Genomic DNA, 27,821 nt, shown 5'->3' with positions numbered 1-27,821 from the left:
CGTTTATTTCTGCTCTGATCTTTATGACTTCTTTCCTTCTACTAACTTTGGGTTTTGTTTGTTCTTCTTTCTCTAGTTCCTTTAGGTGTAAGATTAGATTGTTTATTTGAGATGTTTGTTGTTTCTTGAGGTAGGATTGTAATGCTATAAACTTCCCTCTTAGAACTGCTTTTGCTGTATTCCGTAGGTTTTAGATCGTCATGTTTTCACTGTCATTTGTCTCTAGGTATTTTTTTATTTCCTCTTTGATTTCTTCAGTGATCTCTTGGTTAGTTAGTAACATATTGTTTAGCCTCCATGTGTTTGTGGTTTTTATCTTTTTTGCCCTGTAATTGATTTCTAATCTCATAGCGTTGTGGTCAGAAAAGATGCTTGACATGGTTTCAATTTTCTTAAATTTACTGAGGCTTGATTTGTGACCCAAGATGTGACCTGTCCTGGAGAATGTTCCATGCACACTTGAGAAGAAAGTGTAATCTGCTGTTTTTGGATGGAATGTCCTATAAATATCAATTAAATCTATCTGGTCGATTGTGTCATTTAAAGCTTGTTTTTCCTTATTAATTTTCTGTTTGGATAATCCGTCCATTGGTATAAGTGTGGTGTTAAAGTCCTCCACTATTATTGTGTTACTGTCGATTTCCTCTTTTATAACTGTTAGCAGTTGCCTTATGTATTGAGGTGTTCCTATGTTGGGTGCATATATATTTATAATTGTTATATCTTCTTCTTGGATTGATCCCTTGACCATTATGTAATGTCCTTCCTTGTCTCTTGTAACATTCTTTATTTTAAAGTCTATTTTTTCTGATATGAGTATTGCTACTCCAGCTTTCTTTTGATTTCCATTTGCATGGAATATCTTTTTCCATCCCCTCACTTTCAGTCTTATGTGTCCCTAGGTCTGAAGTGGGTCTCTTGTAGACAGCATGTATATGGGTCTTGTTTTTGTATCCATTCAGTGGCTGGAACATTTAATCCATTCATGTTTAAGGTAGTTATTGATATGTATGTTCCTATTACCATTTTCTTAATTGTTTTGGGTTTGTTTTTGTAGGTCCTTTTCTTCTCTTGTGTTTCCCACTTAGACAAGTTCCTTTAGCATTTGTTGTAGAGCTGGTTTGGTGGCGTTGAATTCTCTTAGCTTTTGTTTGTCTATAAAGCTTTTGATTTCTCCATCGAATCTGAATGAGATCCTTCCTGGGTAGAGTAATCTTGGTTGTAGGTTATTCCCTTTCATCACTTTAAATATGTCATGCCACTCCCTTCTGGCTTGTAGAGTTTCTGCTGAGAAATCAGCTGTTAACCTTATGGTAGTTCCCTTGTATGTTGTCATTTTTCCCTTGTTGCTTTTAATAATTTTTCTTTGCCTTTAATTTTTGTCAATTTGATTACTATGTGTCTTGGTGTGTTTATCTTTGGGTTTATCCTGCCTGGGACTCTCTGCTCTTCCTGGAATTGGGTGGCTATTTCCTTTCCCATGTTAGGGAATTTTTCAACTATAATCTCTTCAAATATTTTCTCGGGTCCTTTCTTTCTCTTCTTCTTCTCGGACCCCTATAATGCAAATGTTATTGCGTTTAATGTTGTCACAGAGGCCTCTTAGGCTGTCTTCATTTCTTTTCATTCTTTTTTCTTTATTCTGTTCCATGGCAGTGAATTCCACCATTCTGTCTTCCAGGTCACTTATCCGTTCTTCTGTCTCAGTTATTCTGCTATTGATTCTTCTAGTGTATTTTTCATTTCAGTTATTTTATCGTTTTTCTCTGTTTGTTTGTTCTTTAATTCTTCAAGGTCTTTGTAAAACATTTCTTGCATCTTCTCAATGTTTGCCTCCATTATTTTTCCAAGGTCCTGGATCATCTTCACTATCATTATTCTGAATTCTTTTTCTGGAAGGTTGCCCATCTCCACTTCATTTAGTTGTTTTTCTGGGGTTTTATCTTGTTCCTTCATTTGGTACATAGCCCTCTGCCTTTTCATCTTGTCTATCTTTCTGTGAATGTGGTTTTTGTTCCATGGGCTGCAGGATTATAGTTCTTCTTGCTTCTGCTGTCTTCCCTCTCCAGTGCTTTTTTTATGTATGGGAAGATGCAGAGTCTGGACTCACTGAAATCGCTCTTTTGATATGCACCTCAGCTATCTGGGGCCAGGATCCTCTGTTTTCTCATCCTGAGTTTCCTCAAGGCTCACAATCAGGGCAGCTGTAATGTGATGGCTTGATGGCTGCAACATCCTTTGTTTACTGATATGGCAGGCAATATTTAACTATAAATTAATAGCATAATTTCAAAAGGTCTTTCTGCCTGAAAATCTTCTTTTAAAAAAATCTTTCTATTCAAAAAATTGTGAGGGAAATACAGACAAAACCGTATACAACATGGTACAAGAATTTGTGGGAGAAACTTAAAGCAGTGATGACAGGGAATTTCATAATCTTAAGTAATTATAACAGTAAAAACAAAACAATAAGTGAGTTGAATTCTCAAAAAGCTAAAGAACAAAGTAAATCTAAAGAAGGCAAAGGAGAGGAACTATTAAAGATAAAAGCAAGAAACTATCCAAAATTAGCAGGAACAGAAAAGACTGAAATAATACTATGAATCCACTCAAAGTAACTGACAAATATAGAACACTGTCTCTAAAGATTGTTAAATATGCAAAAATTTTACATTTTTACATGTGCATGGATCATTCTGCAAGATAGGTCCTATGTTGGACCACAAAAAAGTCTTAATAAATTTGAAAGGATTGAACTCATAAAAATTATGTTTTCTGACAACAGTGGAACTAAATTAGAAATCAACACCAGAAAAATTGTAGGAAATTCCCAGGTTTTTGGAAATTAAAAAAAAACATTTTTAAGCAATCCCTAACTCAAAGAAGAAATCATAGGAAAATTAGAAAATACTTTGAACCAAATTAAAATGAAAATGCAACATATCAAGAAGTCTAAATCACTAGAAATTCAAATCCTGAGCTCTTTCCTTTATTCCACTTACCTCCCATTTAATCCTCCCTTTCTATTTGAACCCAGACCTGCTCAGTCACTCTTATGGTTTCATAAAATTCCCAAGCAAATTGTATTTGTAACAAGTCCCAAACACATTCTATGCCCGGTTCTCTGATTGAAGGAAACTCAGCACTTAAGATCTTTCTTAGGCTGTCTTACCATTTGGTTTGCCATTTTATGTCATTTAAGTAAATTTAAATGGATAATCCCTAATCTTACTGTCTTTCCAGATCTTTCCATATTAGACCTTAGTCTCCTGTTAATCCAAGTCTCCTTATTCATAATTATGAAAGTTTTATTATGGTGTAAAGCTGCTACTGCCTTAAAACAATGCAGAACTATTTTTAGGGAAGAGGGTCTAGGATTGCTATTGGGTATGAGGGAACGGAAGGAGGTCTTGGAAAAGTGAGTGACAGAAATAGACATCTGTAAGAATAATTAATGACAGTGTATAGACAAGAGGAGACCAACGAGGACATTTCAGTGTGTAGGATATGACAGAATACAACACAAAGAAAACCATTCTGTTCATAGAAGATTAGGGACAGTAATCGGGGCAACTGCATGCAAGAAGGAAGTAGAGCTGCAGCAATGAATAAATACATACCTTTTTGTTTCTATATTTTTCAGTGATTTAGCTTAGGTTGTTTTTTTTTTTTTTAATTGGCATGGAAACTGATGCTGGAAATGAGGTGGGAGGTGGATGGGCTCTGGGACTGAGCAGCTGGAATTTGTCAAGCTGAGTAAATTGGGGTTTGTCTCCCCCTGACACTTCAAGGAAAAAGTTAATGGCAGGAGCTGAGCTCTGTTGGAGTAAAGAGATAAATGACCACATCTACCACTCCTGAGGTCAAGGAGACCTCCCCAACTGCACAAGCACAGAAAGGCTCCTCAGGGGTCAGAAAGGGAGGGGCTGCTATCCCATAATAGGTGCTGTCTATCTCCCAGAGACCTCCACGGTGGAATCCATCTTGGCTAAAAATGCGCGCACATGGGGAGGGCCCTGGGCCAGGTCAGATGTTGGAAACAAAGCAAGATTATTGGCCAGAGGAAAGCAAAGACTCAGAAGCACTGCCCTCAGTGATTTAACTCACCTCTCTGGCGTGCTCCTCATTAAGGAGGATGCATGCACTCTTTTCCTGGTGCGTATTTCTGCCTTGCTTCTGCCTTAAGTAAATAAACTGCTTCTCTGTGTGCTCTCCCATATGTTGTGCTGTGTCTCTAATAATAAACTTTGTGCCTGTTTTCAAGTTTTTGTCTCCTTGAAAACTTTTGTTTTCAAAGGGGACAGGAGCCAGGGCAGCTCTGCTTCTAGCCTCTAGCTTCTGGTGGTCTAGTGGTTAGAATTCCTGGTTTTCACCCCAGCTACTCAGGTTCAATTCCTGGGGAGGGAACTAAGATCCTGCTTCAAGCCACCACTCACTGCTGTCTCCCTGAGATCAGAAACACCATGCCTAATTAATGCAGTAAATTTGTATTAAGAGTCGTTTGGATACAAATGCCAGAAATATAGCTCAAACTAGTTTAAACTAATAGAGAAAATGTATTCGTTTTATAACTGAAGGGGACAAGCAGTGGGCTTCAGGAACGGCTGGACTCACAGCTTCATTCGCCATTACACTACTTTCTCCCTTTCTCTATTCTCCCCAGTTGGCCTTTTCTCACGTAATATCAAAGTAAAACTCACCCTACTTTCATAATCGTTCGGGAAAATATGCGGGGATGGACTCTCATAGGGTCAGATGCCCATCCCTGAACAAGAATCACAATGACTGATGGTCCAGCCCTTGCCCATTGTATAAAACCGACACTTCATTGTCTGAAGCTTTACTGAACCCACATAGACTAAGCATAGGAGAAAGGTTGTTTCCCAAAGAAAAACTGAGATGAATTATCAGAAGAAAGGGAATGGATGTAGGGAAGGCAAAAATAGATTTTCTCAGGTCCTCTAGTTCTAGAATTACTGACTCCCCTGATACACGAATTCACCCTGTTCCATGGGACAGTCACAGCATGAGGAAGCACTATACACATTTTGAATTTGCTCAGGTCATATTGCAAAGCCTCCAAATTCATTCTTATCTATCCCAGTGAATTTTGATCCCACCATATTTATGAACTGTGGTAGGACTTGTAATTTGAACCATGTAAATTACTCCTATGGCCTTCATATCACATATCATTCTTTGTTTCCTCCTTGTATATCTTTATTTTTTTCTCTACTTAAATTCTAAGCTTCGGGTAAGAAAGTGCTCCTATTTATTTTGCTCCCCATTTTGGAAACAGTAGTTTCTCTTTAGATATTGAATTGATTGGTTTATTTATATGGAAGATGCCTAGAAAAATTATTTCTCCATTTTTAAAATTGTCTTTTTCATAATAATTTCTTCTCAGTCTCAGCTTCCCTGATCTTCCATTCTCTTTCTGTGCTTTTATTTTGTGTGTGTGGGAAATCTACTATATAAGCCTAGGACTTTAATACTAAGGGACTCAGCAAAAGATGAGACAAATGTATTTCTCTAACAGACACTTATAAACTAACTGGAACAAGAAGTGTACACAGGTAGCAGGTTGAGTTTTGCAGGAAGCGGACTTTGTAATGGAGGTTTATGAGCAGGTGATTTGTAAGGGAATGAGGGAAGCAGGACTGGAAGAAAGGGAAATTTGAACAGAGATCCATTTACAAAGGAGGCCTCAGCTAACCCTGCAAAGGTCTCTGAAGCGGGCCCTTCAGATATATCCAAAATTGAGGCAAGGGGTGGGGACTTTGTACCCCTATATTGACCAGTTGTTGGATACAGGCTGTCCCCAAGGAGGAGGCTAATCTTGGGTGAGGCACCTCCTTCAGCTGAGGGCAATTTCTTGAGAGGGACTCATTTGTGGCCTCTTAGAAGGCACCACAATTGGTAGCTGGAGGGATCAGTGTCTCAGTCCTTAAGGAGGTTCTGGGTCGCACACCAGAGCACCCATGACAACATACAAGGCAGTAAGCCTCTGAGATAAGATTTTGCAGAAAAATCAGTCTATTGTTACAAAGTCAGCTTTTAAAAAGAACTAGGGGGACTTCCCTGGTGGCACAGTGGTTAAGAATATGCCTGCCAGGGCTTCCCTGGTGGCGCAGTGATTGAGAATCTGCCTGCCAATGCAGGGGACAGGGGTTCAAGCCCTGGTCTGGGAGGATCTCACATGCCGCGGAGCAACTGGCCCCGTGAGCCACAATTACTGAGCCTGCGCGGCGTCTGGAGCCTGTGCTCTGCAGCAAGAGAGTCTGCAATAGTGAGAGGCCCGCGCACCGCGATGAGGAGTGGCCCCCACTTGCCACAACTAGAGAAAGCCCTCGCGCAGAAACGAAGACCCAAACACAGCCATAAATAAAATAAATAAATAAATAAATAAACAATAAAAAAAAGAATATGCCTGCCAGTGCAGGGGACACGGGTTCGAGCCCTGGTCCAGGAAGATCCCACGTGCCACGGAGCAACTAAGCCCGTGTGCCACAACTCCTGAGCCCATGCGCCAAAACTACTGAAACCTGTGCTCTAGAGCCTGCGAGCCACAACTACTGAGCCCGTGTGCCTACAGCCCATGCTCCGCAATAAAAGCCCGTGTGCCTACAGCCCATGCTCCACCATGATGAGAAGCCCACACACCGCAACGAAGAGTAGCCCCCGCTCGCCACAACTAGAGAAAGCCTGCGCACAGCAACAAAGACCCAACACAGCCAAAAATAAATAAATAAATTTATAAAAAAGAACCAGTTGGGGCTTCCCTGGTGGAACAGTGGTTGAGAATCTGCCTGCTAATGCAGGGGACGCGGGTTCGAGCCCTGTTCTGGGAAGATCCCACATGCCGAGGAGCAACTGGGCCTGTGAGCCACAACTACTGAGCCTGCGCGTCTGGAGCCTGTGCTCCGCAACAAGAGAGGCCGCAATAGTGAGAGGCCCACGCACTGTGATTAAGAGGGGCCCCCGCTTGCCACAACTAGAGAAAGCCCTCGCACAGAAATGAAGACCCAACACAGCCATAATAAATAAGTAAATTAATAAATTCGTACCCCCAACATCTTCAAAAAAAAAAAAAAAAGATTAGCACATTAAAAAAAAAAAGGAACCAGTTGTAGGAGTGTTAACTAAATTGCTTACTTAAAACACCAAACCAAACCTTCTTTGACACTTAAAAAGGCACTACGTAGTTGATCCAACTTACTTAGGAAATCAACTGATTTATCACAATAAATTAGCACCAAAGGAAGCTAGGTGAAAAATGAATACAAAATTAATAATTTTCACCATATCATCAACAAATTGTAACCAGGTGTTGGGCTCATTACAAAGAGTGATGGAGGCGCAAAGAACAATGTCAAGGTCGTCAAGATCGAGACTCTACAGGGTATCATAGTTAAGATGTAACTAGAGGGGCTTCCCTGGTGGCGCAGTGGTTGGGAGTCCGCCTGCTGATGCAGGGGACGCGGGTTCGTGCCCCGGTCCGGGAGGATCCCACATGCAGCGGAGCAGCTGGGCCCGTGAGCCATGGCCGTTGAACCTGCGCATCCGGAGCCTGCGCGTCCGGGACATGTGCTCTGCAGCTGGAGAGGCCACAGCGGTGAGAGGCCTGCGAACCGCAAAAAAAAAAAAAAAACCTTAATAAAAATAAAAATACTTAAAAAAAAAAAGATGTAACTAGCAGCAGTAAACACTCTAAACTTTCACTGACAAAGAGGATGAAGTACATACCTAAGTGCTCAGGTCATCTTGTTCTGTTGATCTTGAGCAGAAGTTGTCCACTTCATGCAGTCATCTGCTTCTGAAAATTTCCTAACACCCTTCAGTGTGAGGCCTCCAGCTGGTACTGTTTCCCAGTTATTTAAGAATGACAAGTCTTGGGACTTCCCTGGTGGTCCAGTGGTTAAGACTCCACGCTCCCAATGCAGGAGGCCCAGGTTCCACCCCTGGTCAGGGAACTAGATCCCGCATGCCACAACTAAGAACCCGACACAGCAAATAAACAAATAAATATTAAAAAACAAAAACAAAACAAAAAAAGAATGAGCAGTCTTTACTTGAGACCAGGATCAACAACCTGGAGATTTAATGTTGAGTTTGTTAACAATACCGTTCATGTAAAGTTAAGACATAAAATGTATGACATATGATAAACACAGTCTGCGTGTAGTAAAAGTATACATGGGATGGCAGGCTATACAGCACATTCATTGCAATGATTGCCCCAAGAGGAATGGTAATAGGAAGAAAGAGACTAAAGGCTCAGAGAACAGTAACTGAATATACAGTGTTATAATTTTTGTTTTTTGATTAAAGAAGGATCTGAATCAAATATTATCAAATATTTGGTAATATTCATATTACCAAATATGAATATCTGATCATTTGACTGTTTATGATCTCATTCTCTATACTTTCATGTATTTTTAAAATATTCTCAATTTAAGAAAACAATATTGGTGATAGTTTTATGATTTCTAATGATAATACTTCTTATAACGTTATCCATTTATGAGACATTTCACATGTTGTGGTAGTAGTATCTTAACACTTCTGTGTGCTTTTTTTTTTTAATGGACATTCTAGGACATTCTCCCTGACATGTGGGATCTTCCCAGACCAGGGCACGAACTCGTGTCCCCTGTATCGGCAGGCGGACTCTCAACCACTGCGCTACCAGGGAAGCCCTGTGTGCTTTTTTTTTTTAATGGACATTCTAGGTTGAATTTATTTAAAGATTTTTTAAATTTGAATTTGAATTTATTAAAGATTTTTCAGTATTTAATTAGATGATGATGCATGATCCCCTTTAATCTACTGATATGGTGAAAAGTCCTGCAATGACTTCTACTTGTTTATGATATGTTTTTAAATGTATTGCTTGATTCCATTTACTGTTTTTTTTAATTTTTCACATGAATATAACTGAAACTGCTTTACACTTTGTTTTTTTAAATTTACTTTTGGTTATGGTATAACTATTTTGCTATCTTTGTGTTAAGAAAAGGGTTCGGTCTAGATTTTTCTAGAAATTGTTTGGTAAGATTATACTCCTTGATAATGTGGAAGATTCACCAAGGAAAACATATGAGTCTGTAGCTAAGAACTGTATTTTAAATTTTATTTTATTTTATTTTTGGCTGCATTGGGTCTTCGTTGCTGCGCACGGGCTTTCTCTAGTTGCGGCGAGCAGGGGCTACTCTTCGTTGCAGTGCGCGGGCTTCTCATCGTGGTGGCTTCTCTTGTTGCAGAGCATAGGCTCTAGGCCCGCGGGCTTCAGTAGTTGTGGTTCGCAGGCTCTACAGCGCAGATTCAGTAGTTGTGGCGCACGGGCTTAGTTGCTGTGTAGCATGTGGGATTCTCCTGGACCAGGGCTCGAACCTGTGTCCCCTGCATTGGCAGGTGGATTCTTAACCACTGCGCCACCAGGGAAGCCCACTAAAACAATTTTAACCATCACTCTAGGTCTAAAAAGATATTATTTTCTTAAGTTAATTACCTAACTATTCCTTTAAATCACGTACTGCATTAAGTTCTAAATTTATTAACATAGTTCCTAGATTACATATAATTGAGCAAAATATTCCTTCACAAATATTTTAATTTGTTCTTTTTGGCTAATTTTCTTTTTTCATTACCAATTGTTTTTGCTGTTTCTTCTCACTTTTTGATAAAAATCTCTAGTATGATTTTATATTTTATTTTAAAAATTGGATTTATCAAGTTTAGTTTTTTCTATTTTAATTCCTTTTATATTCTGCTTTTATATTCTTTAATTTACTTCTCTTCCCGTAATTACATTTTATTTCTCCCCAAATCCCTCATTTCATTTATTTTCATTCTTTTTGTTAGTACTGTTGGACTGGATAAAACGTACCTATACTACTACTTTGATTTTATAAATTACTTTTCTCTATGATCAAAACTGGAGCACATTGAGGGGTGGGGGGGAGCTCAGGCTACATCCCACCGTCTGAACCGGGAGCCCCAGGCAGCCGCAAAGAGGTTGGCACCAGGAAACCTCACCCCTGTCCATCAGGGAGGCGTGCCGCGGAGCCCTCTGGGAAATGTAGTTCTAAAGCGAACGGGGCACCGGGAAATGTAGTTCTGCGCGGACACTCCCGCGGCCAGGCCGTGTCCGCCTCGGCGCCGTGGGCCAAAGGGGTAAGGGTGTGGGGGGCGGGGACGGGACGGGGGCGCTGCGGGCTGGCGGTGGCCTCAGCGTCCGACCGGGGCCGCGGTGACCCCGGCGCGGACCGGCTCGGGGCTAAGCCGGCGTGCGCACGAACCGGCTCCCGGAGCCGGGTGCGGGGAAGGCGCGAGAGGACGGCCCTGCCGCGCAGGCGCCGATTCCGGTCCAGGTCGGGGGGCGCTGTGGGGGAGGGGCGTGGGGCGGCAGAGGGGAGGGGCCGCGGGGGCCGCGGGGCGGCCGGGCAGCGGGGAGGCGGGAGGGAGGGCGACGGTGGGGAAACGCCTGGGGGACAGGGGTCTGGAGGGGCGGGTGTGGGCGGCAGTGATGTGGGAAGCAGGAGGGAGATTTGGGGGGCAGGGCAGGGCCTCCCGTGGTGGTGGGCGAGGAGGGGCTGTGCGGGGAGACGGTGGGGCTGATGAAGCTGGGGACACTTGGCGGGCGAGGTAGTGGAATGTCTGTGAAAATCAGTAATTCGGGGCCAGGGAGGGGTGAGTGGTTGTGAAGCCGGCGGAGGGAATTAAGTGGATGCTGGGGGCCTCTGGGAGGGGCCTTTGGGGGGACCTTAGCCTCGGGGGCTGGAGGCAGCAGGCCCTGGGGTTGAGGGAGCCCGGAGGCTCCCCTCGGGAGTGAGTGGAGGGCTGTGCGGGGCCGGCGTGTGCCCTGGGGATGTGGGTTCGGGTCTGTGTGCAGCAATAGTTGAGGCTCTAGCCATCCCCGATTTGCGTGCTTTTGGCTTGGCGACTGGGCGCGAAGGGATGAACGACGAGGCTCTGTGGGCGCGTGGGGGGCATGTAGAGGCCCCAGAGTGGTTGCGCTGAGGAATTCGTCGGCGGGAGGGGCCGCTGGTTGCTGCAGTGTTGGACCGTACCCGGGCCGTGTGCTCCTGGGAAGATCCCCCCTCCTCGGGTTCCGGGAAACAGCTGGCTGCAAAGAACCCCCTTCCCACATGATGCCCTTGTTTACCTGTGACAAGGCCGTAGGTAAATATGACGCAGCCCCTCTCATCTTTTGCCTCATCAATGATTAGCTGAACTGTTTGTTCTCACTGATCAGAACGCTTAGAAACCAAATTTGGTTCAGCGTCTCTCCTTCCTGCAGTTCCCTGAACTCTGGGCAGTAGGCTTGAGCAGCTTGTAGCCCGCCACTGCGCCCAGAACTGGCCGACCTCCGGTGAGATGTCCTCTCGTCTGCTGTCTGGTCCCCCGCCCTTTGATCCAGCTTCCCCACACTCTGCAGAGATGCTGTGCCTCTTAGGGCCGCAGCGTCCTTCCTCTTCCAGCATCCCTCCCCCCCACCCAAGAATAAATCCTCGGAGTAAAACATTTCTTTGCTACGTCTGTGTTTGGTTTGACTTGACAGTTTGATGGTAGCTTTTTCGGTGGAGGGCAGTGACCGGGGCGGCCCGTGTTTGGGGACCTTGTGGCTGAGGTATCTGGTCGGAGGCCGCGTGTCAGTGGCTGGGGTCTGCACACAGGTTGACGAGTGGCCTGTTGGGGGCTGTGAGGGGGAAGTGGGGGTGGTAATTGGCGCCGTTGGAGGGGCCGGGGGTGTTTGTGAGGAGCTGGGGACCCTCGCAGGGTGATGAGCTCTGGGGGCGTCTGAGTGGTGGGTGAGCATGGCGTGGACTGGAGAGTGGGTATCTGGAGGTGAGTGGCTGGCAGCCCCGTGTGATGAGGGCCTGGTTTAGGGGGCGGGTGGTGGCGGGCTCTGTGAAGGTGAGTGGGTGGGCACTGCGAGAGGGAGGGGTTGGAGTTCTCTGGGGGTCCTTTGGGACTCAGCATTTGGGGTTCCACTGACTCAGTGTCTAGTCAGTGGATAGACCGTGGAGGTTACCGAGTGGGGTTTGGAGGAGCCAGTGGTGGGGTTTCTTGGCCTTGGCATTGAGAAGCCTGTGGAGGTCAGACGGCTCTGGGGTCATAATCAACCAGGTGGTCCGTAAGGCGGCCTGTGGCTGGTGCGCAGGGCTGAGTGACGGAGAGCCCGCCGTGACCGGGAGTCAGGGGTTCTGTGGGTGTCTGATCGTGGGTTGGCTGTGGAGAGACTTTGGGGTTCTTTGATTCACACACTTCTGTGGATTGGTTTTGTCACTGGTGGTTGGTGATGGGGGGCCTTGCTAGAGGAGCCGATGGGGACTCACAGTGTGTGTAATTGACGGCCCAGACCCCCTGGGGGGGCATTGGGCACATGGGCTTTATGGAGTCGATGGTTGTGTGTCCTGGAGACTCGTGTGTCCAGTGATCTGGGGGCTGCGGGTTCTCGGGGGGTCAGTCAGTGTGATTGAGGCGGTCTTTGGAACCGCATTTGAGGGGCTTTGGGTGTTGGTGATTGCGGGGCCTTTAAGGGTGGTGTTTTGGGGTTTGGGTGAGTCCTTCGTTGGCCCAGGCAAGACAACGTGGTGACTTCCGCTCAGTAACCGTGTTGTCCTTTGCTCTTTGGCCCCTCTCACCCGGCGTGTGCACGGCTCTGTTGGTCGGTGATGGCTCCTTTTGCTTGAACATTGCCTTGTTGGGAAGTACTCAGAGACCCCACCAGCTAGGCGCCCCCCACCCGCTTGCTCCAGCCCTTTGTGTCGACGCTTGTTGCCGGGCGTGGCTGGCCTGTAGCCTTCCGGGGCCGGCCCCGCCTCCTCAGAGCTCGGCAAGGAGTCATCTGCAAGGAGTGCCCTCCACCCACCCACTCCTCTGGCGCATCTGAAGTTTCTTCTGCGCGCTCTCACAGTCTGAAATTATTTTACTTACTTGTGTGTCTGTTTCCCATCCTAGAGAGCAGGGACTGTCTGTCCTGTTTAGTGGTCTCTCCCACGTGCGCGGAACAGGGCCTGGTAGTAAGAGGCCTTCAGCAAATTGCTGCTTTCCTGGCCCGTAAATGAGACTGTGAGTGTGTGTCTAGGTCTGCATTAGTGTGTGAGTGGGATCTGACGTGGATGTGAGAGCACAGTGCAGGAGTATGTTGGGGTCCTGGGGGAGGAACCAGGGTGACTGTTCGGGGTGTTAGTACAGTTGGCACGTCCCCTTTTCCAGAGGAGAAGCTACAGAAGGTCTCCTGTGCATCAACCCAAAAGGGGTCCAGACAAGACAGAAGGTTCCAGGGCAGGTGGGCCTGCGTCTCAGGGGGCCTCAGGTTTGGAAAGCAGTGACTCTGGGCTCTCTTTTCACTGGGCCTCCTAGACCATCGGGACCTGCCCGTGCCCAGGAGCCCCAGGGAGCTCCCTGTGCATCTCGGGAAGAGGCGCTTCTCCTTTGGGTGTCGCTCTCTGCTCTCCCAGGACGTTTTTCGTGAGAGACCTGTTCTCGTGCACCACACTGTTCACTCTGGTCTCAGGAGAGTCCGGTTTCACTCAGGGAATCTGACCTTTGTGTCTGCTGCCCCCCACGCGTGGGCAGAACGCATGCCATCCTTCTCCATTCCCACTTGTAGAGGTCTTCCTGCCCTGGACGCCCTCGCTCTGCCCTCTGCCACTGTTTCACGTCAAATTTCAGAATCCAGCCTGTCTGCCCAGATGGGCTGGTTCTTGACTCTCCGAAGGATCTTCAGCACCTGGGGAGCACTGGGACCTGCCCTCCCTCCCTGACCTGTGTCCTCCCTCGGTTCGTTAAAGGACGAAGAGGGAGATGTTTAAGGCCCTCGAGAGACGGTGCCAGGAGCTGATCCGTTGTTCGCCTGGCGTTGAGTAGCATTCCTGGGTTTCCTTTCCTCTTTCCCTTGCTGACCGAGGGTGTGGGGCTCCCGAGCGGGTGGTCTGATTCCAGCCTTCAGCCCAGCTCTAGGGGTGGGCAGGAAGGGCCTCAAAGGGGCCAGTGTTCGCTCCACTCTTGTTAGCTGCCCGGGAGCAAAACCTGGCAGTCTGCTAACACCAGGGCGTAACTTGCTTCCCTCATTTGTGGAGGACGAGTCCACCCATCTCTCTTTGTTCCACTGGGACCCTGAGGATACCTCCCTCCTCTCCCCCCATTCTTTGTTAGAACAAGGGGCTCCTGCTCTAGATCTCCTGTAGCTATTACGTCCTCTCCTTGCTCAGCTTACTTCGCGGAAAGGTGCCCACTGGCCATCCACCATGTCGGCCTTCCTCTCAGCCTGTCCGCCTGTGGGGACCAAGCCGGGAGAACAAGTTGCCACAGGTGTGGACCGCAGCGCTAGGCATCTCGGGTGGGAGGTGGAGTTTGTCCCTCGGGCCCCCAGGCCTACCGGTAACTGTATTTTTGGATATTTCCTTTCAGGTGTACCCTCATGAAGGAAGTCACATCCCTGTGTGACCCTGCTGTGAGCCCGTGGAGTCCTTGACCCTGATCCGGTATCCAGCTGGTGTAAGTGCCTGGTTCACTCCACAGCGGTGGAGACATTGAAAGTGTAAGTATTTGTGTGCATGAAGGCGTCGTGTTTTTTGTGACTGTGCTGATCTTAACTATTGGTTCATCTGTTCTGATAATTCTGCCTCAGGTGATCTCTGTAATACAGTTTGTGATCTTTTAAAAAGTTTTTAAAATAGTGGTTGTACTCATTTATTTGGTTATTTGGCTCGTTGGGGAAATAATTTCAACCAGTCTCTGCCAATCCAGAAGACTTTTCCACAAAAGTAGAAGAGAAAGAATAGGTGGTGGTTGTTTCTTAATTTTTTTTTTAATTAAAAAAAAATTTTTTTAGCTGCATGCGTGGCATGCAGGTTCTTAGTTCCCTGACCAGGGATCGAACCCGTGCCCCCTGCAGTGAAAGCATGGAGTCTTAACCACTGGACCACCAGGGAAGTCCCCTTAGAATAGTTTTATTATTGAATAAAAATTGAACCAGAATTTGATGCCCACCTCCGGCAGTCTGCTAAAGACATTGCGAGAGACAGGAAGAGATCGTGCCCTTTTCTGTAGCTGGGCAGGTACAAGCCGTTATACACACGACCTCAAGATAAGTGACCATTTGTCACATGTAGTCCATCCTAACCTTGCCTGGTAGTGGGGGTGGCTACTGTGTTGGCTACTTGCCTTCATCCAAAGGAAAAATACACTTGTCATACCTTTATGACGGGGGGTAATTTTACAATTTGGAGCCAGGTGCCAAAGTCAGGCTGGTTAGGCTCCTGTCCTCCCAGAGACCCAGAGAGAGGGCTGTACCTTCCTGGATGATTTCGGAGACGGCTCCCAGGTCCTTAAGAAAGGCATTCTTGAGTTGTTAAACTTAGTTTTAGGAAAGATTAACCTACATCCCAGAAGGGCAGAGAAAGACTTTGTAATTTTCTAGAGTAAATACTCTTTGAATAAGGTTCTGGGGAGTCTTTTTCTTTTTAATTTGTATTTGCCCTCACAGGCTCTGAGCTGTATCCCCCTAGAGGTGTTATCTGCTTTCCTACTCTGATAATTGCATTAGGGAAGGGCTGAGGCCAGGCCTTCGAAGTAAAGGGAAGGGAAGGGGCTCCAGGGCCAGCAGTGTGGACCTTAGAGCCACTGGATAGCCCCGTACCCACCACTTGTCTGAGCAGTTCCTCTGATCAGGGATCAGAGACCCTTAGGAAGAAGCAGGTGTGGAGCAGTTTCCTTGGGGTCCATGGGGCGGTGGGAGACAAGTGCCTGAAGGCAGCTGGGCCCTTGCCGTTTCTGTGATTCCTAAACTCAGCAGGGATTTTGAGCCGCCTTCTACCGTGGCCTAGGCTGTTCTGCTGATTTCCGAGGGAAGGGAAGGCAGTATTTGCGCCAATGTGAGCTGAGAAAGAAAGAACTGAAAAGATTTCCTTAGGCCTCTCGTCTCGCTGCGTCTGCTCTGGGCTGTAGCGCGGCCGGCTCAGCCAGAAACCCACACCCGAGCGTCAGCTTCACCACGGCCTCCATCTCCCCCGGGGTCTCTCCTCTTCTTTTGGCCATTTCTTTTAGTTCCTCTGATCTACGCTTTCCTTTTGCTCCAGGGCTGATTTTGGAGTAGAGAGACAGCACCCCAGGCCATTGCCTGTTCCCTGTCCTGCCTAGAAGTGAGTGGCGTTTTATTCTGTAGTACCTGTGCCAGTGGTTTCATCTAAGTGCCCCCGGGAAAAGGTGCTGCAGGGTGAGTGAGCCAAGACTGTATTTCCAGACTTTGTTGCCGTCTCTGCAGAGTGCTTTGAGGTGGTGGGGCTCCCCTGGGGTCTTTGGTTGAACCAGTGAGGCAGGTGGCTCCCGTCGGGCATTCCCAGGTGGGAGCCAGGCTGCAGAGCCCAGTGTGTGGTGCAGGCCTGGCCTGGCTGCGGTCGGCTCGGCTGACACACGCCAGTAGCTCACTTTCTATCCTGTTTCTTAGTGCTAGCACATAGCCTGTCTGAGTTCCCAGCTATAGAGAACCAAGATTGAGGTCCCCAAATGAATTACATCATCTAAAATAAAATTCCCACTGCACCTCCAGGCCATGGCCCTCAGGAGCACGAAAACTCATGTGAAATAAGAAAGAAGAGGCCTCAGGACTCGGGGTGCATTCCCAGTCCACAGACCTTTGACCAGAGGCCTTTTTCCAGAGCATCAGGACAGAGCAGAGCAGATTTCCCAGGACCGGGGGAGAATGGTCAAGTCACAGGTGAGTTATTTGTCCTCTAGCGGTTTTATCTGTGGGTGTGATGAGGCTCACAGGCATCTCTACAACTCTACAACTAACAGGAAAGGGCTAAATACATTTAAATTGTAACCGGAGAAAATACAACCTTGGGAAGGAAGATGTCAAAAGAAGTACAAGGTGGATCACAGAATCATACAAAAGTCTTAAAGTTGGGGCACAGATATAAGAGAATTAAGGCCCTGCACTGTTGGAGTTGAGCCGCAAGCTTCCTCACATGTTCCTAGAAGCCGCCACAGAAAGAGAAACAGGAAGAGTTGCGTGGTTTCCTCTGTCAAAAAGCAGACCATTTGCTCGGTGGGAGCAAACATCTCCTGATGGTTTCCTGTAAAGAAAGCGTTTTACTAGCTGTTGATGTAGATGACGTGGCAGATGACATCCTGTAACGGATGAACACATTTCTGAGGCTGCTCCTCGCAGGTCCTCGGTGGGCGCGGGTGTAAAGAGCACAGCGGTGGGCAGCAGGCCTGGGTCCATGTCCCACCTGAGCTCTGGGTTTAGGGAAGAAACCTGAATCATCCGGCACAACTGATTGTTACAAAACCTTCAAATGGCCCCATATATATTCCCTCAGTTGGAATTTCGATACATTTTAGGTAGAACTGTTTTTGCTTCTGCTGCACAGGAGGGTGTCTGCCCAGTTCCTTTTCCTGACCTTTTTTTTGAGGTATAGTTGATTTACAATGTTGTGTTAGTTTCTGCTGTACAGCAAAGTGGTTCAGTTATATATATAAATATATATACACTGTTTTTCATATTCTTTTCCATTACGGTTTATCCCAGGAGATTAGATATAGTTCCCTGTGCTCTACAGTAGGGCCTTGTTGTTTATCCATTCGAGATATAATAGTTTGCATCTGCTAGTCCCAACCTCCTAATTCATCCCTCCCCCCACCACCCCGACTTTATTGACTCAAGAAACGACTGCGGTGTCCCTTCACTTTTCTTCGTCTTTTTTTTTTTAATTAATTAATTTTTTGGCTGCATTGGGTCTTCGTTGCTGCGTGCGGGCTTTCTCTAGTTGCAGTGAGCGGGGTCTACTCTTCGTTGCGGTGCACGGGCTTCTCATTGCGGTGGCTTCTCTTGTTGCAGAGCATGGGCTCTAGGCACGCGGGCTTCAGTAGTTGTGGCACACGGGCTCAGTAGTTGCGGCTCACGGGCTCTAGAGCACAGGCTCAGTAGTTGTGGTGCAAGGGCTTAGCTGCTCTGCGGCATGTGGGATCTTCCCAGACCAGGGCTCAAACCCGTGTCCCCTGCATTGGCAGGCAGATTCTTAGCCACTGCGCCACCAGGGTAATCCCTCCCTTCACCTTTCAAAACAATTCCCATCCACCTAGCTGACCTCCTCCCTCTTTTCCTTCCTCTGTTCCTTTCTTTCTTTTAAAAATCCTGTTGTTTACAGCAGTGCACAGCACTGTAGCTTTTCCCCTTCGCTGCTGTGTTCTGTGCCAGGAGCTCAGCAGAGCTGAGAGGGCTGAGCTGCCAGGTGTCAGAGTAGCTGGTGACGGCGCAGCCAGGGTGGCAGTAGCCGAGAGTGATGGCACGAGTGAGAGCCGGATGCCGCAGAAGGCGCCGACTCCCCATTACCTTTTCCTGAGGAGTGAACAGTGCCCTGGCCACATGTCAGGTGTGTCAACACAGGTGTTCGCTGCCCAGGGAGCCCTGAACAAAAGGCTCCGGCAGATTTGTGGACTTGGGGGCCAGGAGGAGGGGAAGAGGACGAGGGAGTGGAAAGTACAGGGTACTGGGTCAGAGTGCGGACAGTGTCTTCAGGTCCCCCCTCTCACAAGGGGGTCTTAGAGAGGCACCTGAGGCAGAGGCAGAGGCCTCAGGCAGAGACGCAGGGCACACAAGATCCTCACCGGCCCCTTGGAGGCCATGGCACGCAGGCTGCACCCCAGGTCTGGGGGCAGGAGTGGGGACAGTGTCCCCCAGGAGCCCTGCGGGGTAACCCTTTGGGCCTGCCTGTGTTTGGACCTGAAGGTTCACATGTAGGTTTTTAACCAGGAGCCAGACTCCTCAGCCCATCCACTTGATTTTTCAGGACCTGAGTGAGAAACAGGCAACCCCATCATGGACCTGAACAGGTCAGACCTAGAGGGGCCGAGACAGGAACCAGGGGGTTCATCCGGGGCAGCCTCTCAGCCTGCATGTGGTCTCAGCCGTTTCCCAATCAGGAAGGCATGTGTCAGCCCATCAGGAGGCTTCTCAAGTGGCCGTGTGAACCTTTGTGACCTGGCACAAGGCAGTGGTTCGCATAGCACAGCTCTGGCAGCAGGCGGAGGCTGGCCTGAACGCCTGCCAGGGCTGAGACACCGGGGTCACACGGCTGGGCGTGCACACCAGAAGCACAGTCCCAGAGCCTCCAGGCAGCACGTGCTTTCATCAGGCAGTTAGGCTAACGGCCCCAGCGTGGCTTTCCGTTGCCCGGTCTGATTAATTTACTTCAGTCCTTGGTTTCCGAGGGGCTGCCTGGGGTGCTGAGTTCCAGGCCATTTGGTTTGTCCAGGCCCTGCCACCTCATGGGGTGCAGACGGCATCGGGCTGTTGTGTGGGAAGCACGGGGGCGGAGGCGCCCTGTGCTGCTGGCCGGCAGCCCCGTCGAGCAGGCAGGCTTCGGTCTACACCCAGAGCGGTCATGGGCGCGGAGAGAGCACAGCGAGTCATTTTCTTTTGTTTCTTGTGTTTTTTCCAGGCGGAAGGAAAGTTTTCAGGAGTAGGTCTAAAACACAAAGCTCGTTAATGTCTTTCTCCCTCCCCTGTGCCTCCCCTGGTGCTGGGCTTTATTTTCCTTTCTCTCTGGTCATCATCAGCGTGTCCCATTTAGTAATCAAAACTTTAAAAGAAATCATCTCCGTTTTCATCCAGACCCTTTGTCTGGAAAGACACGTTGTCCCTATACAGAGGAACAGATATTTTTACATAATTTAACCAGAGAGATAGAGCGCATGTAAGAATTGCTTAGCAGAAACTCCTGAGTTTTTAAAAGATTTGAAAGTGGATGTACAGGATCTGGCAGTCACTGAGTCTTCAGGACGGGGTCGTAGGGGTGGAGGCTTCCGTGGGGTCTTCCGCAGAACATGACGGGTCAGTGACTGTGAGAGGAGGGCTGTGACTGGGGGCAGCCTGGCCGAGCCCCGGCACCGTGCAGGGCCGCTCCCTTCTGAGCTCTGTGCTCCAGGCTGGGGTCGCCATGAGCCTTCCTGTCAGCCCCTTAAGCCTGTCCTCAAACTGTCCATTAAAACGCTCACTCAGCCCCTCTGCAAATACGGGGCTATTATCAGATGCAGTGAATTCGAACAGGAAGTAAATGTGGTCAGGTAAGGCCTGGAGTGTGTGACCCGTGCCTGGGGAGCCCATGAGGATGGCCAGGCCAGACCCCAGGAAAGTGTCAGGGTCCAGTGAAACCCTCTGGTTGGGACCAGAGGAGCAGTGAGGTCCACGTGTTGAGAGCATTGTGGCCCGCTGGCAAGGGAGCCTGTCCCTGGGCAGTGCTTTGGGTCTCGCCCAGTGTCTGGAAGGCAGGACAGCTTTCTGCGCTGTTTTGGCGCCTTCCGACGACACGGCAGCACACGTACGTGGGCCCAGCCTGGGACAGTATCGGTCTCTGTGGTGTCTTGTCCTTTGCCCAGATACCAGTGGCACCTTCTTTGGGAAACACTGCTTATTTAAAGACAGACTATTCCAACTTCTTATTCTATAGATAGATGGGTGGATAGGTGAATGAATTCATAATGATGAATATTTTAATAACATTTTTGTTTTCCTCTCAAAGTATAATGCACGACTAGGACATTATATTACTTACCCATTGCTATGTAACAAATTATCCCAAATCTCAGTGGCTGAAAACACAAACATGTATCTCAGTTTCTGCGAGTTAGGGGTCTGACAGCTGCTCACCCATTTGGTTCTGGTGGAGGGTCTCATGCGACCCTGTCATCAGGATGTTGAGAAGGGCTGTGGTCATCTCACGGGGCGGTAGGGAGGTGACCCCCTCCAAGCTCACTCACGTGGGTGTTGGCAGGCCTCGGGTCTTTGCCACGTGGGCTTGTGCACAGGGCTGCCTCGCCATGTGGCCCAGGGAGAGCAGGAGAGGGTTTGCAACGTGGAAGTCACATTCTCTTACACCTGATCCAGCACTTCTACCCTGTTCCATTCAGTGGAAGTGAGTCAGTAAGTCCAGCCCATAGTCAGGATGGTGGGGATTAAACGAAAGCATGAACCCCAGGAGTTGGAGATCATGGGGCCAACTCGGAGGCCAGCTGTCACTGTAGAGAAGAAAGCCTGTATTCAACAAAGAGAATGACTTCCGATTTAACAGGCATTATGCTTTTTTAGATATCATTTGAGGATGTGGCTGTGGACTTCACGTTGGAGGAGTGGCAGCTGCTTAATCCTACTCAGAAGACCTTGTACAGGGATGTGATGTTGGAGAACTATAGCAATCTAGTTTTCTTGGGTAAGAACATTCTTGTGTGACACAGGGCGCACTCAGCAACTGTGGGACCCCTAAGATATTACGGATTTCGGGTTTAAGTTTCAGATGTCAAAGGATTTTTGATTGCTACACCCAGTTGAAAGGCTTTTATTTGCTTGTTTTGTTGTTTAGCCTCTGTAGTGAAATCTTCTTTATATTTAAGAGTCCCTCAGCCCAAGCAGTTGGGACTCTCTGTGTTTCCAATTGACAGGTTATCAAATGATCAAACCTGAGGCGATTTTCAAACTGGAGCAAGAAGAGCCGTGGATATTAGGTGAAGAAATCCTAAGTCAGAACTTTCCAGGTGAGAAATAATCAGGTATATGGCAGACAGTGAAAGTTAGGTCTCGGGTTTGGATGACAGGTTGGTACTTCTTAAATGTTATCTGTAAAACCGTGTTTAAAGTTCCTCCGTCCTTAGAGTTGACTCAGGACTAGTGACACAAGTCCTTCCTGACTTTTCATGTGCTCTCCATCCTGGTCTCCATGTCAGGATGCGTCCCCTTTGACGGAGCTGGTGATGAGGTGTGCCCCGTCTTCCGTACCCGGCAGCACAGTCATTTAGGACCTGCCTTCTTGGATACACCCCTTTTGCTAGCTTCCCCAGTCCCACCTGTACAGGTGGGCTTCCTTCCTCTTCTTTAAGAATTCATAGTTTTTTCCTGTTTGAGGTGACACTGATTGCTTTTGAGTTTCCTTTATTAATTTTCTTTTCTCTGCCTAATTGGTCAGATTTCTATTTCAAACCCACATAGAGTAGAAGGTGAGTCCATGGATAAAGGAGAAAAGTCTAACGCCTTAAGCACTCTTCTGGCCTCCCTGCAGATAAGAACTTCAGGGTCAGTGTCCAGGGCTTCTTTCTGGTGCCTTTGGTATTCAGCTTATAAAGCTTCTCATTTATCCCTTCAAATAGTCTGCTGAGTTTAAGACCTGCTCTGTGATACTTTAACGCCATTTGTGTTGAAGACCCTCACGGTGTGGCAGCATCTTATCTCTGCAGTTTTTCCTGTGCCCAGAGGTCCTGGTTGACGCCACTCAAAGTAGTTCTTTCCTCATGTCTTTCACGTTTGTTTCTCTGCATGTGGGCCTTTGGTTGTCCTACACTTTCCCATTTAGACACCCTCCCCTTCTTCACTTTAAGCTCTTTTTCCACCTCCAGGGAGTGTTCCCTGACTCCCAGCATTTCCTGAAATCTCTACCCACTGAGCAGTATTGTAGGAACTCGGGTGTGATCACACATTATCTGTAATTCCTTAACCAATGAGGTCTTAAGGTTTTTTCCTACATAGAAAGATAGTGAGTAACTTCCTCTTCTCTGTTCTGTATGGAATTTATGCTGTGTAATTACTAAATACTTCATTAATTGGTTGTTGTGAGGCCAGGTATGGCAGGAGCTTTCTTATTTATCAAATATTTCTTTAGTACAAAGGTTTTCGTCTAAGTAAGTGTTTCAGCGTACCTTAGGAACTACTTCAAATTACAGATGTCTAGGCACCATTCATGCGGATTATTAGGACTGGGTATGTGTAGTTTAGAAAAGCTGTCAAGATAGACTTTATGTTCCCCCATTAATTTAGAACCACTGCTATTTTGTGGAATGAGAGGCGTTGAGATAAAATATGAGTCATGAAATGACCTTGCAGGACAAGAGAATTTTAATTTAGAAAAAAATATAAAACTAATTCAGTGTTTGAACATGAAGCATTTGTGTCAAAATGCGAAGTTAACTCTCAAGATTAACTATATAGAAAGGAATTGCTTTAGAAGTTTAATGACAAGTGAAGAGTATTTATCCTATATGTATTGAGGGCTGATTATGCGCTATGTAGTGGGGGTACCTCAGTGAAAAATACAAACCTGTTCCCTGCCCTCAGGGTTTACATTCTAGTGCGAGAGACAGAAGCAAGGTGATTACCTATTTGATACATGCTATGAAGGGAATAAACAGGGTGTTTGTTAGTGTGCCCTTAAAATAATGTGAGCCAGGAATGCTGGAAGCTGGGCAGGGAGAGCACATGCAAAGGGCCTACAGCAGGAAAAGGCCTTTGGGGTTTGGGATTGGGAGGAGCCCAGTGTTGTGAGAGGGAGTGGGGGCTGGAAGGAGCCGGCACACAGGGGTGCGGAAGCCGTGATAAACGTCTGGGTTTATCAAAGGTTTCTAAGCAAAGGGTTAAAAGGCCTGAGTACATTTTCTAAATATTACGTGTTGCTGTGTGGCGACTAGAGTTGGGAGGAAGCAAGCCTAGAAGTGGGAATATCAATTGAAAATTGGGTGAAATTAAGGCAGAAAGGACAGGAGTGTAATGGAAACAGAGACGGGGAAACACATGTGTACCCGCACCTGAGGTGGCACCAGTGAAACCCGGTCCACGTGTTTGCCAAAGTGACAAGACTTTTTTAAAATTTCTTAAAGATTTTTTGGTACAGTTTAACTTCAATATTGTTTTATATCATTTAACTTATTAATTTGGATATACATCTTAATCTTATTTCCTGATTTGATTTGAATTAAAATTTGTAATTTTTCTTTAACATTTCCTGAAACAATTTTTTGTAAACTATTCAGGTGGAGCTCACACTTCTGTGTCTACAGACGACTTTGTTTTTAACCCCCTAACTTCTCTCTCTAGTCTTTAAAATACCCACGAATAGCATTATCATCCACACTCACTGAAGCTCGGATCGTTGAATCCTTTGTTCTCCTCCATATCGGGCTCTAGTTGGTTCTTCCTCTGAAATTCTGGTATGTCTGAGAGTTAGATGTGGATTTTTTTCCCCAAAAAAATATTATCCTGCAGAAAAGGAGTGGTAGCCTTACATCTGAGATCTTGCCATATCTTTCATCTTGGGAGTATTACCTCACAATTCCTAGTAAAGAATATCGTGAACTAAACATAAATAAATGGTCATATTGTGGAGATCACAAATAATTGTACTTACAGAGTAAAAAAAAAAAAATCTGTCCTAATGTTATGCAAAGAATACTTGTGGTTTAGAGTAATTTCCATCATATACAGATGCAATATATAGATGATCGATTCAACTAAAATGTCAAAAACCTAAATACAAGTGTTGATGTTGAGCTCTGGAGAACTCTTGGATAATTCCAAAAAGTAACTCTCATGATGGTAAAATTACTGATATCAGTGATTCGGGTGAGGATCTTGAATGAGAATGTTTTTTTAATGTACCAATAGTACAGCAAACTGACGTACCTCACCTTTCAGACATGAAGTTGATATCCTGCATTTGCTGTGCATCATATTCAGTGTTTCTTCCTGCCTGACGTTCAGCACTGTGTACTAATCTTGCTCTTCTGTGTACTGTGATTCTCAGCCTTCTCTGATGGGGGTACTTACCTGCCTTCCTCCCTGATTTCTGCTACTCACAGCGTCTGGGCACACAGTAGATGATCAGTAGGTCATTGTGGAATGAGTGCTTAACCACCCCCAGAAATTGCTTGTCTCTTTTACCTCATCGTGATCACTTGAGTATATTTCATTTTTCCTTATTTGAAACTTGTGTTTATAAACATTTGTAATTTCAAAATCTGTTTTCATTTCTATTAAAATTCTCAATGCCTAATAAGTAGACATTGTATTTGGGAGAATTTTTTTTTTTTTATGGACTGGGATCTTAGGCTCCATTTCAGAAGACTTATTCAATAAGCATAATCATTGGGAAAATTTACACAGTATGGTTCATTTTTTCCTTTTTAGAAGAAGTCTGGCTAGATAATAATCTCAAAATGTGGCACCAGGATAATCAAGACAAGCTTAAAAGTATGGAGAGAGGCCATGAATATGACGTCTTTGGGAAAATGTTTCATTCAGGCATTAACTTTGATCATTTAGGAATGAGATCCCTTAAATGTGGCACAGGTGAAAAAAGTTTGAAACATCCTTTTGATTTTCTTATTCCAAAAAGTAACTGTGAAAGAAAAAAACTTGATGAGCTTAATAAGAAATTACTATTCTGTATCAAGCCTGACAAAACCTGTGGTGGAATAAAATACTCTGATTGTAGTAAATGTAGAAAAGTCAGCAGTAAAGAGCCAGGGCTCATTACAAACCAAATAGCACATACAGGAGTCTGTTTATGCATGGAATGTGGTAAGGTTTTTAACAAAAAGTCACAGCTCATTATACATCAGAGAACTCATACAGGAGAGAAGCCCTATGGATGCCATGACTGTGGGAAAGCCTTCTCCCAGAAGTCATTACTCACTATTCATCAAAGGACTCATTCAGGAGAAAAGCCGTATGGGTGTGGTGAATGTCAAAAAGCTTTCAGCAGGAAGTCACTGCTTGTTTTACATCAGAGAACTCATACGGGAGAGAAGCCCTATGGCTGCAGGGACTGTGGGAAGTCCTTTAGTAGGAAGTCACAGCTTCAAAGGCATCAGAGAACCCACACAGTAGAGAAGCCCTATGGCTGCAATGACTGTGGGAAGGCCTTCTCCCAGAAAATAAGGCTTATTACACATCAGAGGACACACACAGGGGAGAAGCCCTACAAATGTAGTGATTGCGGAAAAGCCTTCTTTTGGAAGTCACAGCTTATTACTCATCAGAGGGTTCATACAGGGAAGAAACCGTATGCATGTAGTGAGTGTAAAAAAGCCTTCAGCAGGAACTCACTCCTCATTAGGCATCAGAGGATCCACACAGGAGAGAAGCCCTATGAATGCAGCGAATGTGGTGAAGCCTTCATCAGAAAACCGCAACTTGTCAAACATCAAATGACTCACACAGGAGAGAAGAACTATCAGTGCAGGAACTGTGAAGAAGCCTTCTTTAAGAAGTCAGAACTAATTAGACATCAGAAAGCTCATTTAGGAGAAAAACCCTATGGATGTGTTGAATGTGGAAAAACCTTCTTTGGGAAGTCACAGCTCCTGACACATCAGAGAACTCACACCGGAGAGAAACCTTATGAATGCGGTGCCTGTGGGAAAGCCTTCACCCAAAAGTCCAGCCTGGTATCTCATCAGAGGACACACACAGGGGAGAAACCCTATGAGTGCAGCGAGTGTGGGAAAGCCTTCAGTGAGAAGTCAAGCCTCATTCACCATCAGAGAACCCACACTGGAGAGAAACCCTTCGAATGCAGTGAGTGTAGGAAAGCTTTTGCCTGGAAGCCACAGCTTCTTAGGCATCAGAGAATTCATACAGGGGAGAAACCCTATGAATGCAGTGAGTGTGGGAAGGCATTTGTTCAGAAAGTACAGCTCATTAAGCATCAGAGAAATCATACAGGAGAGAAGACCTATGGATGCAGTGATTGTACAAAAGCTTTCTTTGAGAAGGCGCAGCTCATTATACATCAGAGGATTCATACAGGAGAGAGACCCTATAAATGTGGGGAATGTGGGAAATCTTTCACTAGAAAGTCGCACCTTATGAGGCATCAGAGGATCCATACAGGAGATAAATGCTATAGATGCAGTGAATGTGGGACAGCCTTCCACAGGAAGGCACAGCTCCTGATACATCAGAGAAGTCATATGCTGTAGACACGGGGCGGGTGCGGTGAGTATGGGGAGTCTGCCATCAGGTGTCAGGCCCCTCACACTCCAAGGACACGTACAGGAGAGAAACCCTGTCACTGCAGTGACTGTCTCACCATACAGAATTCAGAAAGAGAACTTTTTTTAAGTAGGCAATATAGGAAAGCCTTCTCCCAGAAAACAAAACTTATTACATATTGATGGCTCCTCAGTGTGGAAATCTTATCAGTATTGTGATAAGTACAGACCTTTCAGTCAAAAGTGACAGCCTGTTAAATACTTAGAAGACCTAAACAGGAGAAAAACTCAATTGTTATAACAAGTAAGTGAAAGATTTCACCGGGAAAGGGTAACTCAGAGTACACTAGAGAATACATACACAAAGGAAATACTGAGTATTATATATTAGAGATCTCATGCAGAGGAGTAGTTCTAATAATTTGAAGAATTTGATAAGCATGATCCTATTAAAATAATTCTAAAAGGAAGATGTGTGCATTGTATATAAATTATTATAAGAAAATAGGCATTTTAAAGTGGTAGCTGTGTTTTACGTGTGAAAACTTCTGCTTTCTGCTATGGTGCTATAGGAAGAACCAGATAAACTCTACTGCCTTAAGCAGCTAGAAACCGTACCATTTATGAAATAGTGGTTTTTTAGACATATGTCAAACACAGGTTTGTGATCCCTGGCAGGAGGTGGACAAGGTGAGGAGAGCCCCACGACTGCCCAGCCTAGACCCTGGGGGCAGCATCCAGGCTTCTGGTCAGGGAGGGGAATGAACGTGGTCCTGCTGGACTGAAGAGAGTTGCCGAGTTGGCGTCTGGGGAGCCCTGGTGGCTAGAATTTGCAGGGAAAAGTGCTGGATAGGAAGGAGCTTCCCAGAGAGGGCCTGCAGAAATCCTCAATGAGTCCCCCCTTGAGTCTGTGGGCTTTAGTGCTGATTCACACATGTGTGGAAGGAAGCTGAGACCATGAGAGTGGCACTGGGGAGCAGTGAGCTGGACGAGCCCTGGAGCTCAGCGCAGGCGGGGACAGTTCACGTTCCCACCAGCCATACAAA

General features: G+C 46.4%; 1 protein-coding gene across 3 annotated transcripts; it reads left to right on the top strand.

Moving 5' to 3' along the window:
- Positions 1-14,215: 14,215 nt before the first annotated feature.
- ZNF605 (zinc finger protein 605) lies at positions 14,216-27,499 on the top strand. 3 transcript variants are annotated; one of them, XM_082853371.1, is made up of 6 exons: positions 14,216-14,325; positions 14,425-14,554; positions 16,565-16,732; positions 21,110-21,230; positions 21,460-21,552; positions 24,968-27,499. In XM_082853371.1, the coding sequence occupies exons 3-6, from the start codon at positions 16,718-16,720 to the stop codon at positions 26,761-26,763; spliced, it is 2,025 nt and encodes a 674-aa protein (XP_082709497.1). In that variant the 5' UTR covers positions 14,216-14,325; positions 14,425-14,554; positions 16,565-16,717; the 3' UTR covers positions 26,764-27,499. The 3 variants fall into 3 exon arrangements, with proteins under 3 accessions (XP_082709497.1, XP_082709498.1, XP_082709496.1); XM_082853372.1 differs by lacking the exons at positions 14,216-14,325; positions 14,425-14,554 and adding an exon at positions 16,008-16,157 and having other exon boundaries at positions 16,674-16,732; XM_082853370.1 differs by lacking the exons at positions 14,216-14,325; positions 14,425-14,554 and adding an exon at positions 16,008-16,231.
- The last annotated feature ends 322 nt before the right edge of the window (positions 27,500-27,821 follow it).

Source organism: Leucopleurus acutus (genome assembly GCF_964270905.1).
Source record: "Leucopleurus acutus genome assembly, chromosome: 13".
In the NCBI taxonomy this organism is placed as follows: Eukaryota; Metazoa; Chordata; class Mammalia; order Artiodactyla; family Delphinidae; genus Leucopleurus; species Leucopleurus acutus.
Note: the sequence above shows the minus strand (reverse complement) of the source record. Positions and strands in the feature narration are given on the sequence as shown.

Coding starts and splice junctions, on each gene's coding strand:
- ZNF605 (XM_082853371.1), top strand. Junction 21,231..21,459: donor TAGCAATCTAGTTTTCTTGG/GTAAGAACATTC, acceptor TCCAATTGACAG/GTTATCAAATGATCAAACCT. Junction 21,553..24,967: donor CCTAAGTCAGAACTTTCCAG/GTGAGAAATAAT, acceptor TTTCCTTTTTAG/AAGAAGTCTGGCTAGATAAT.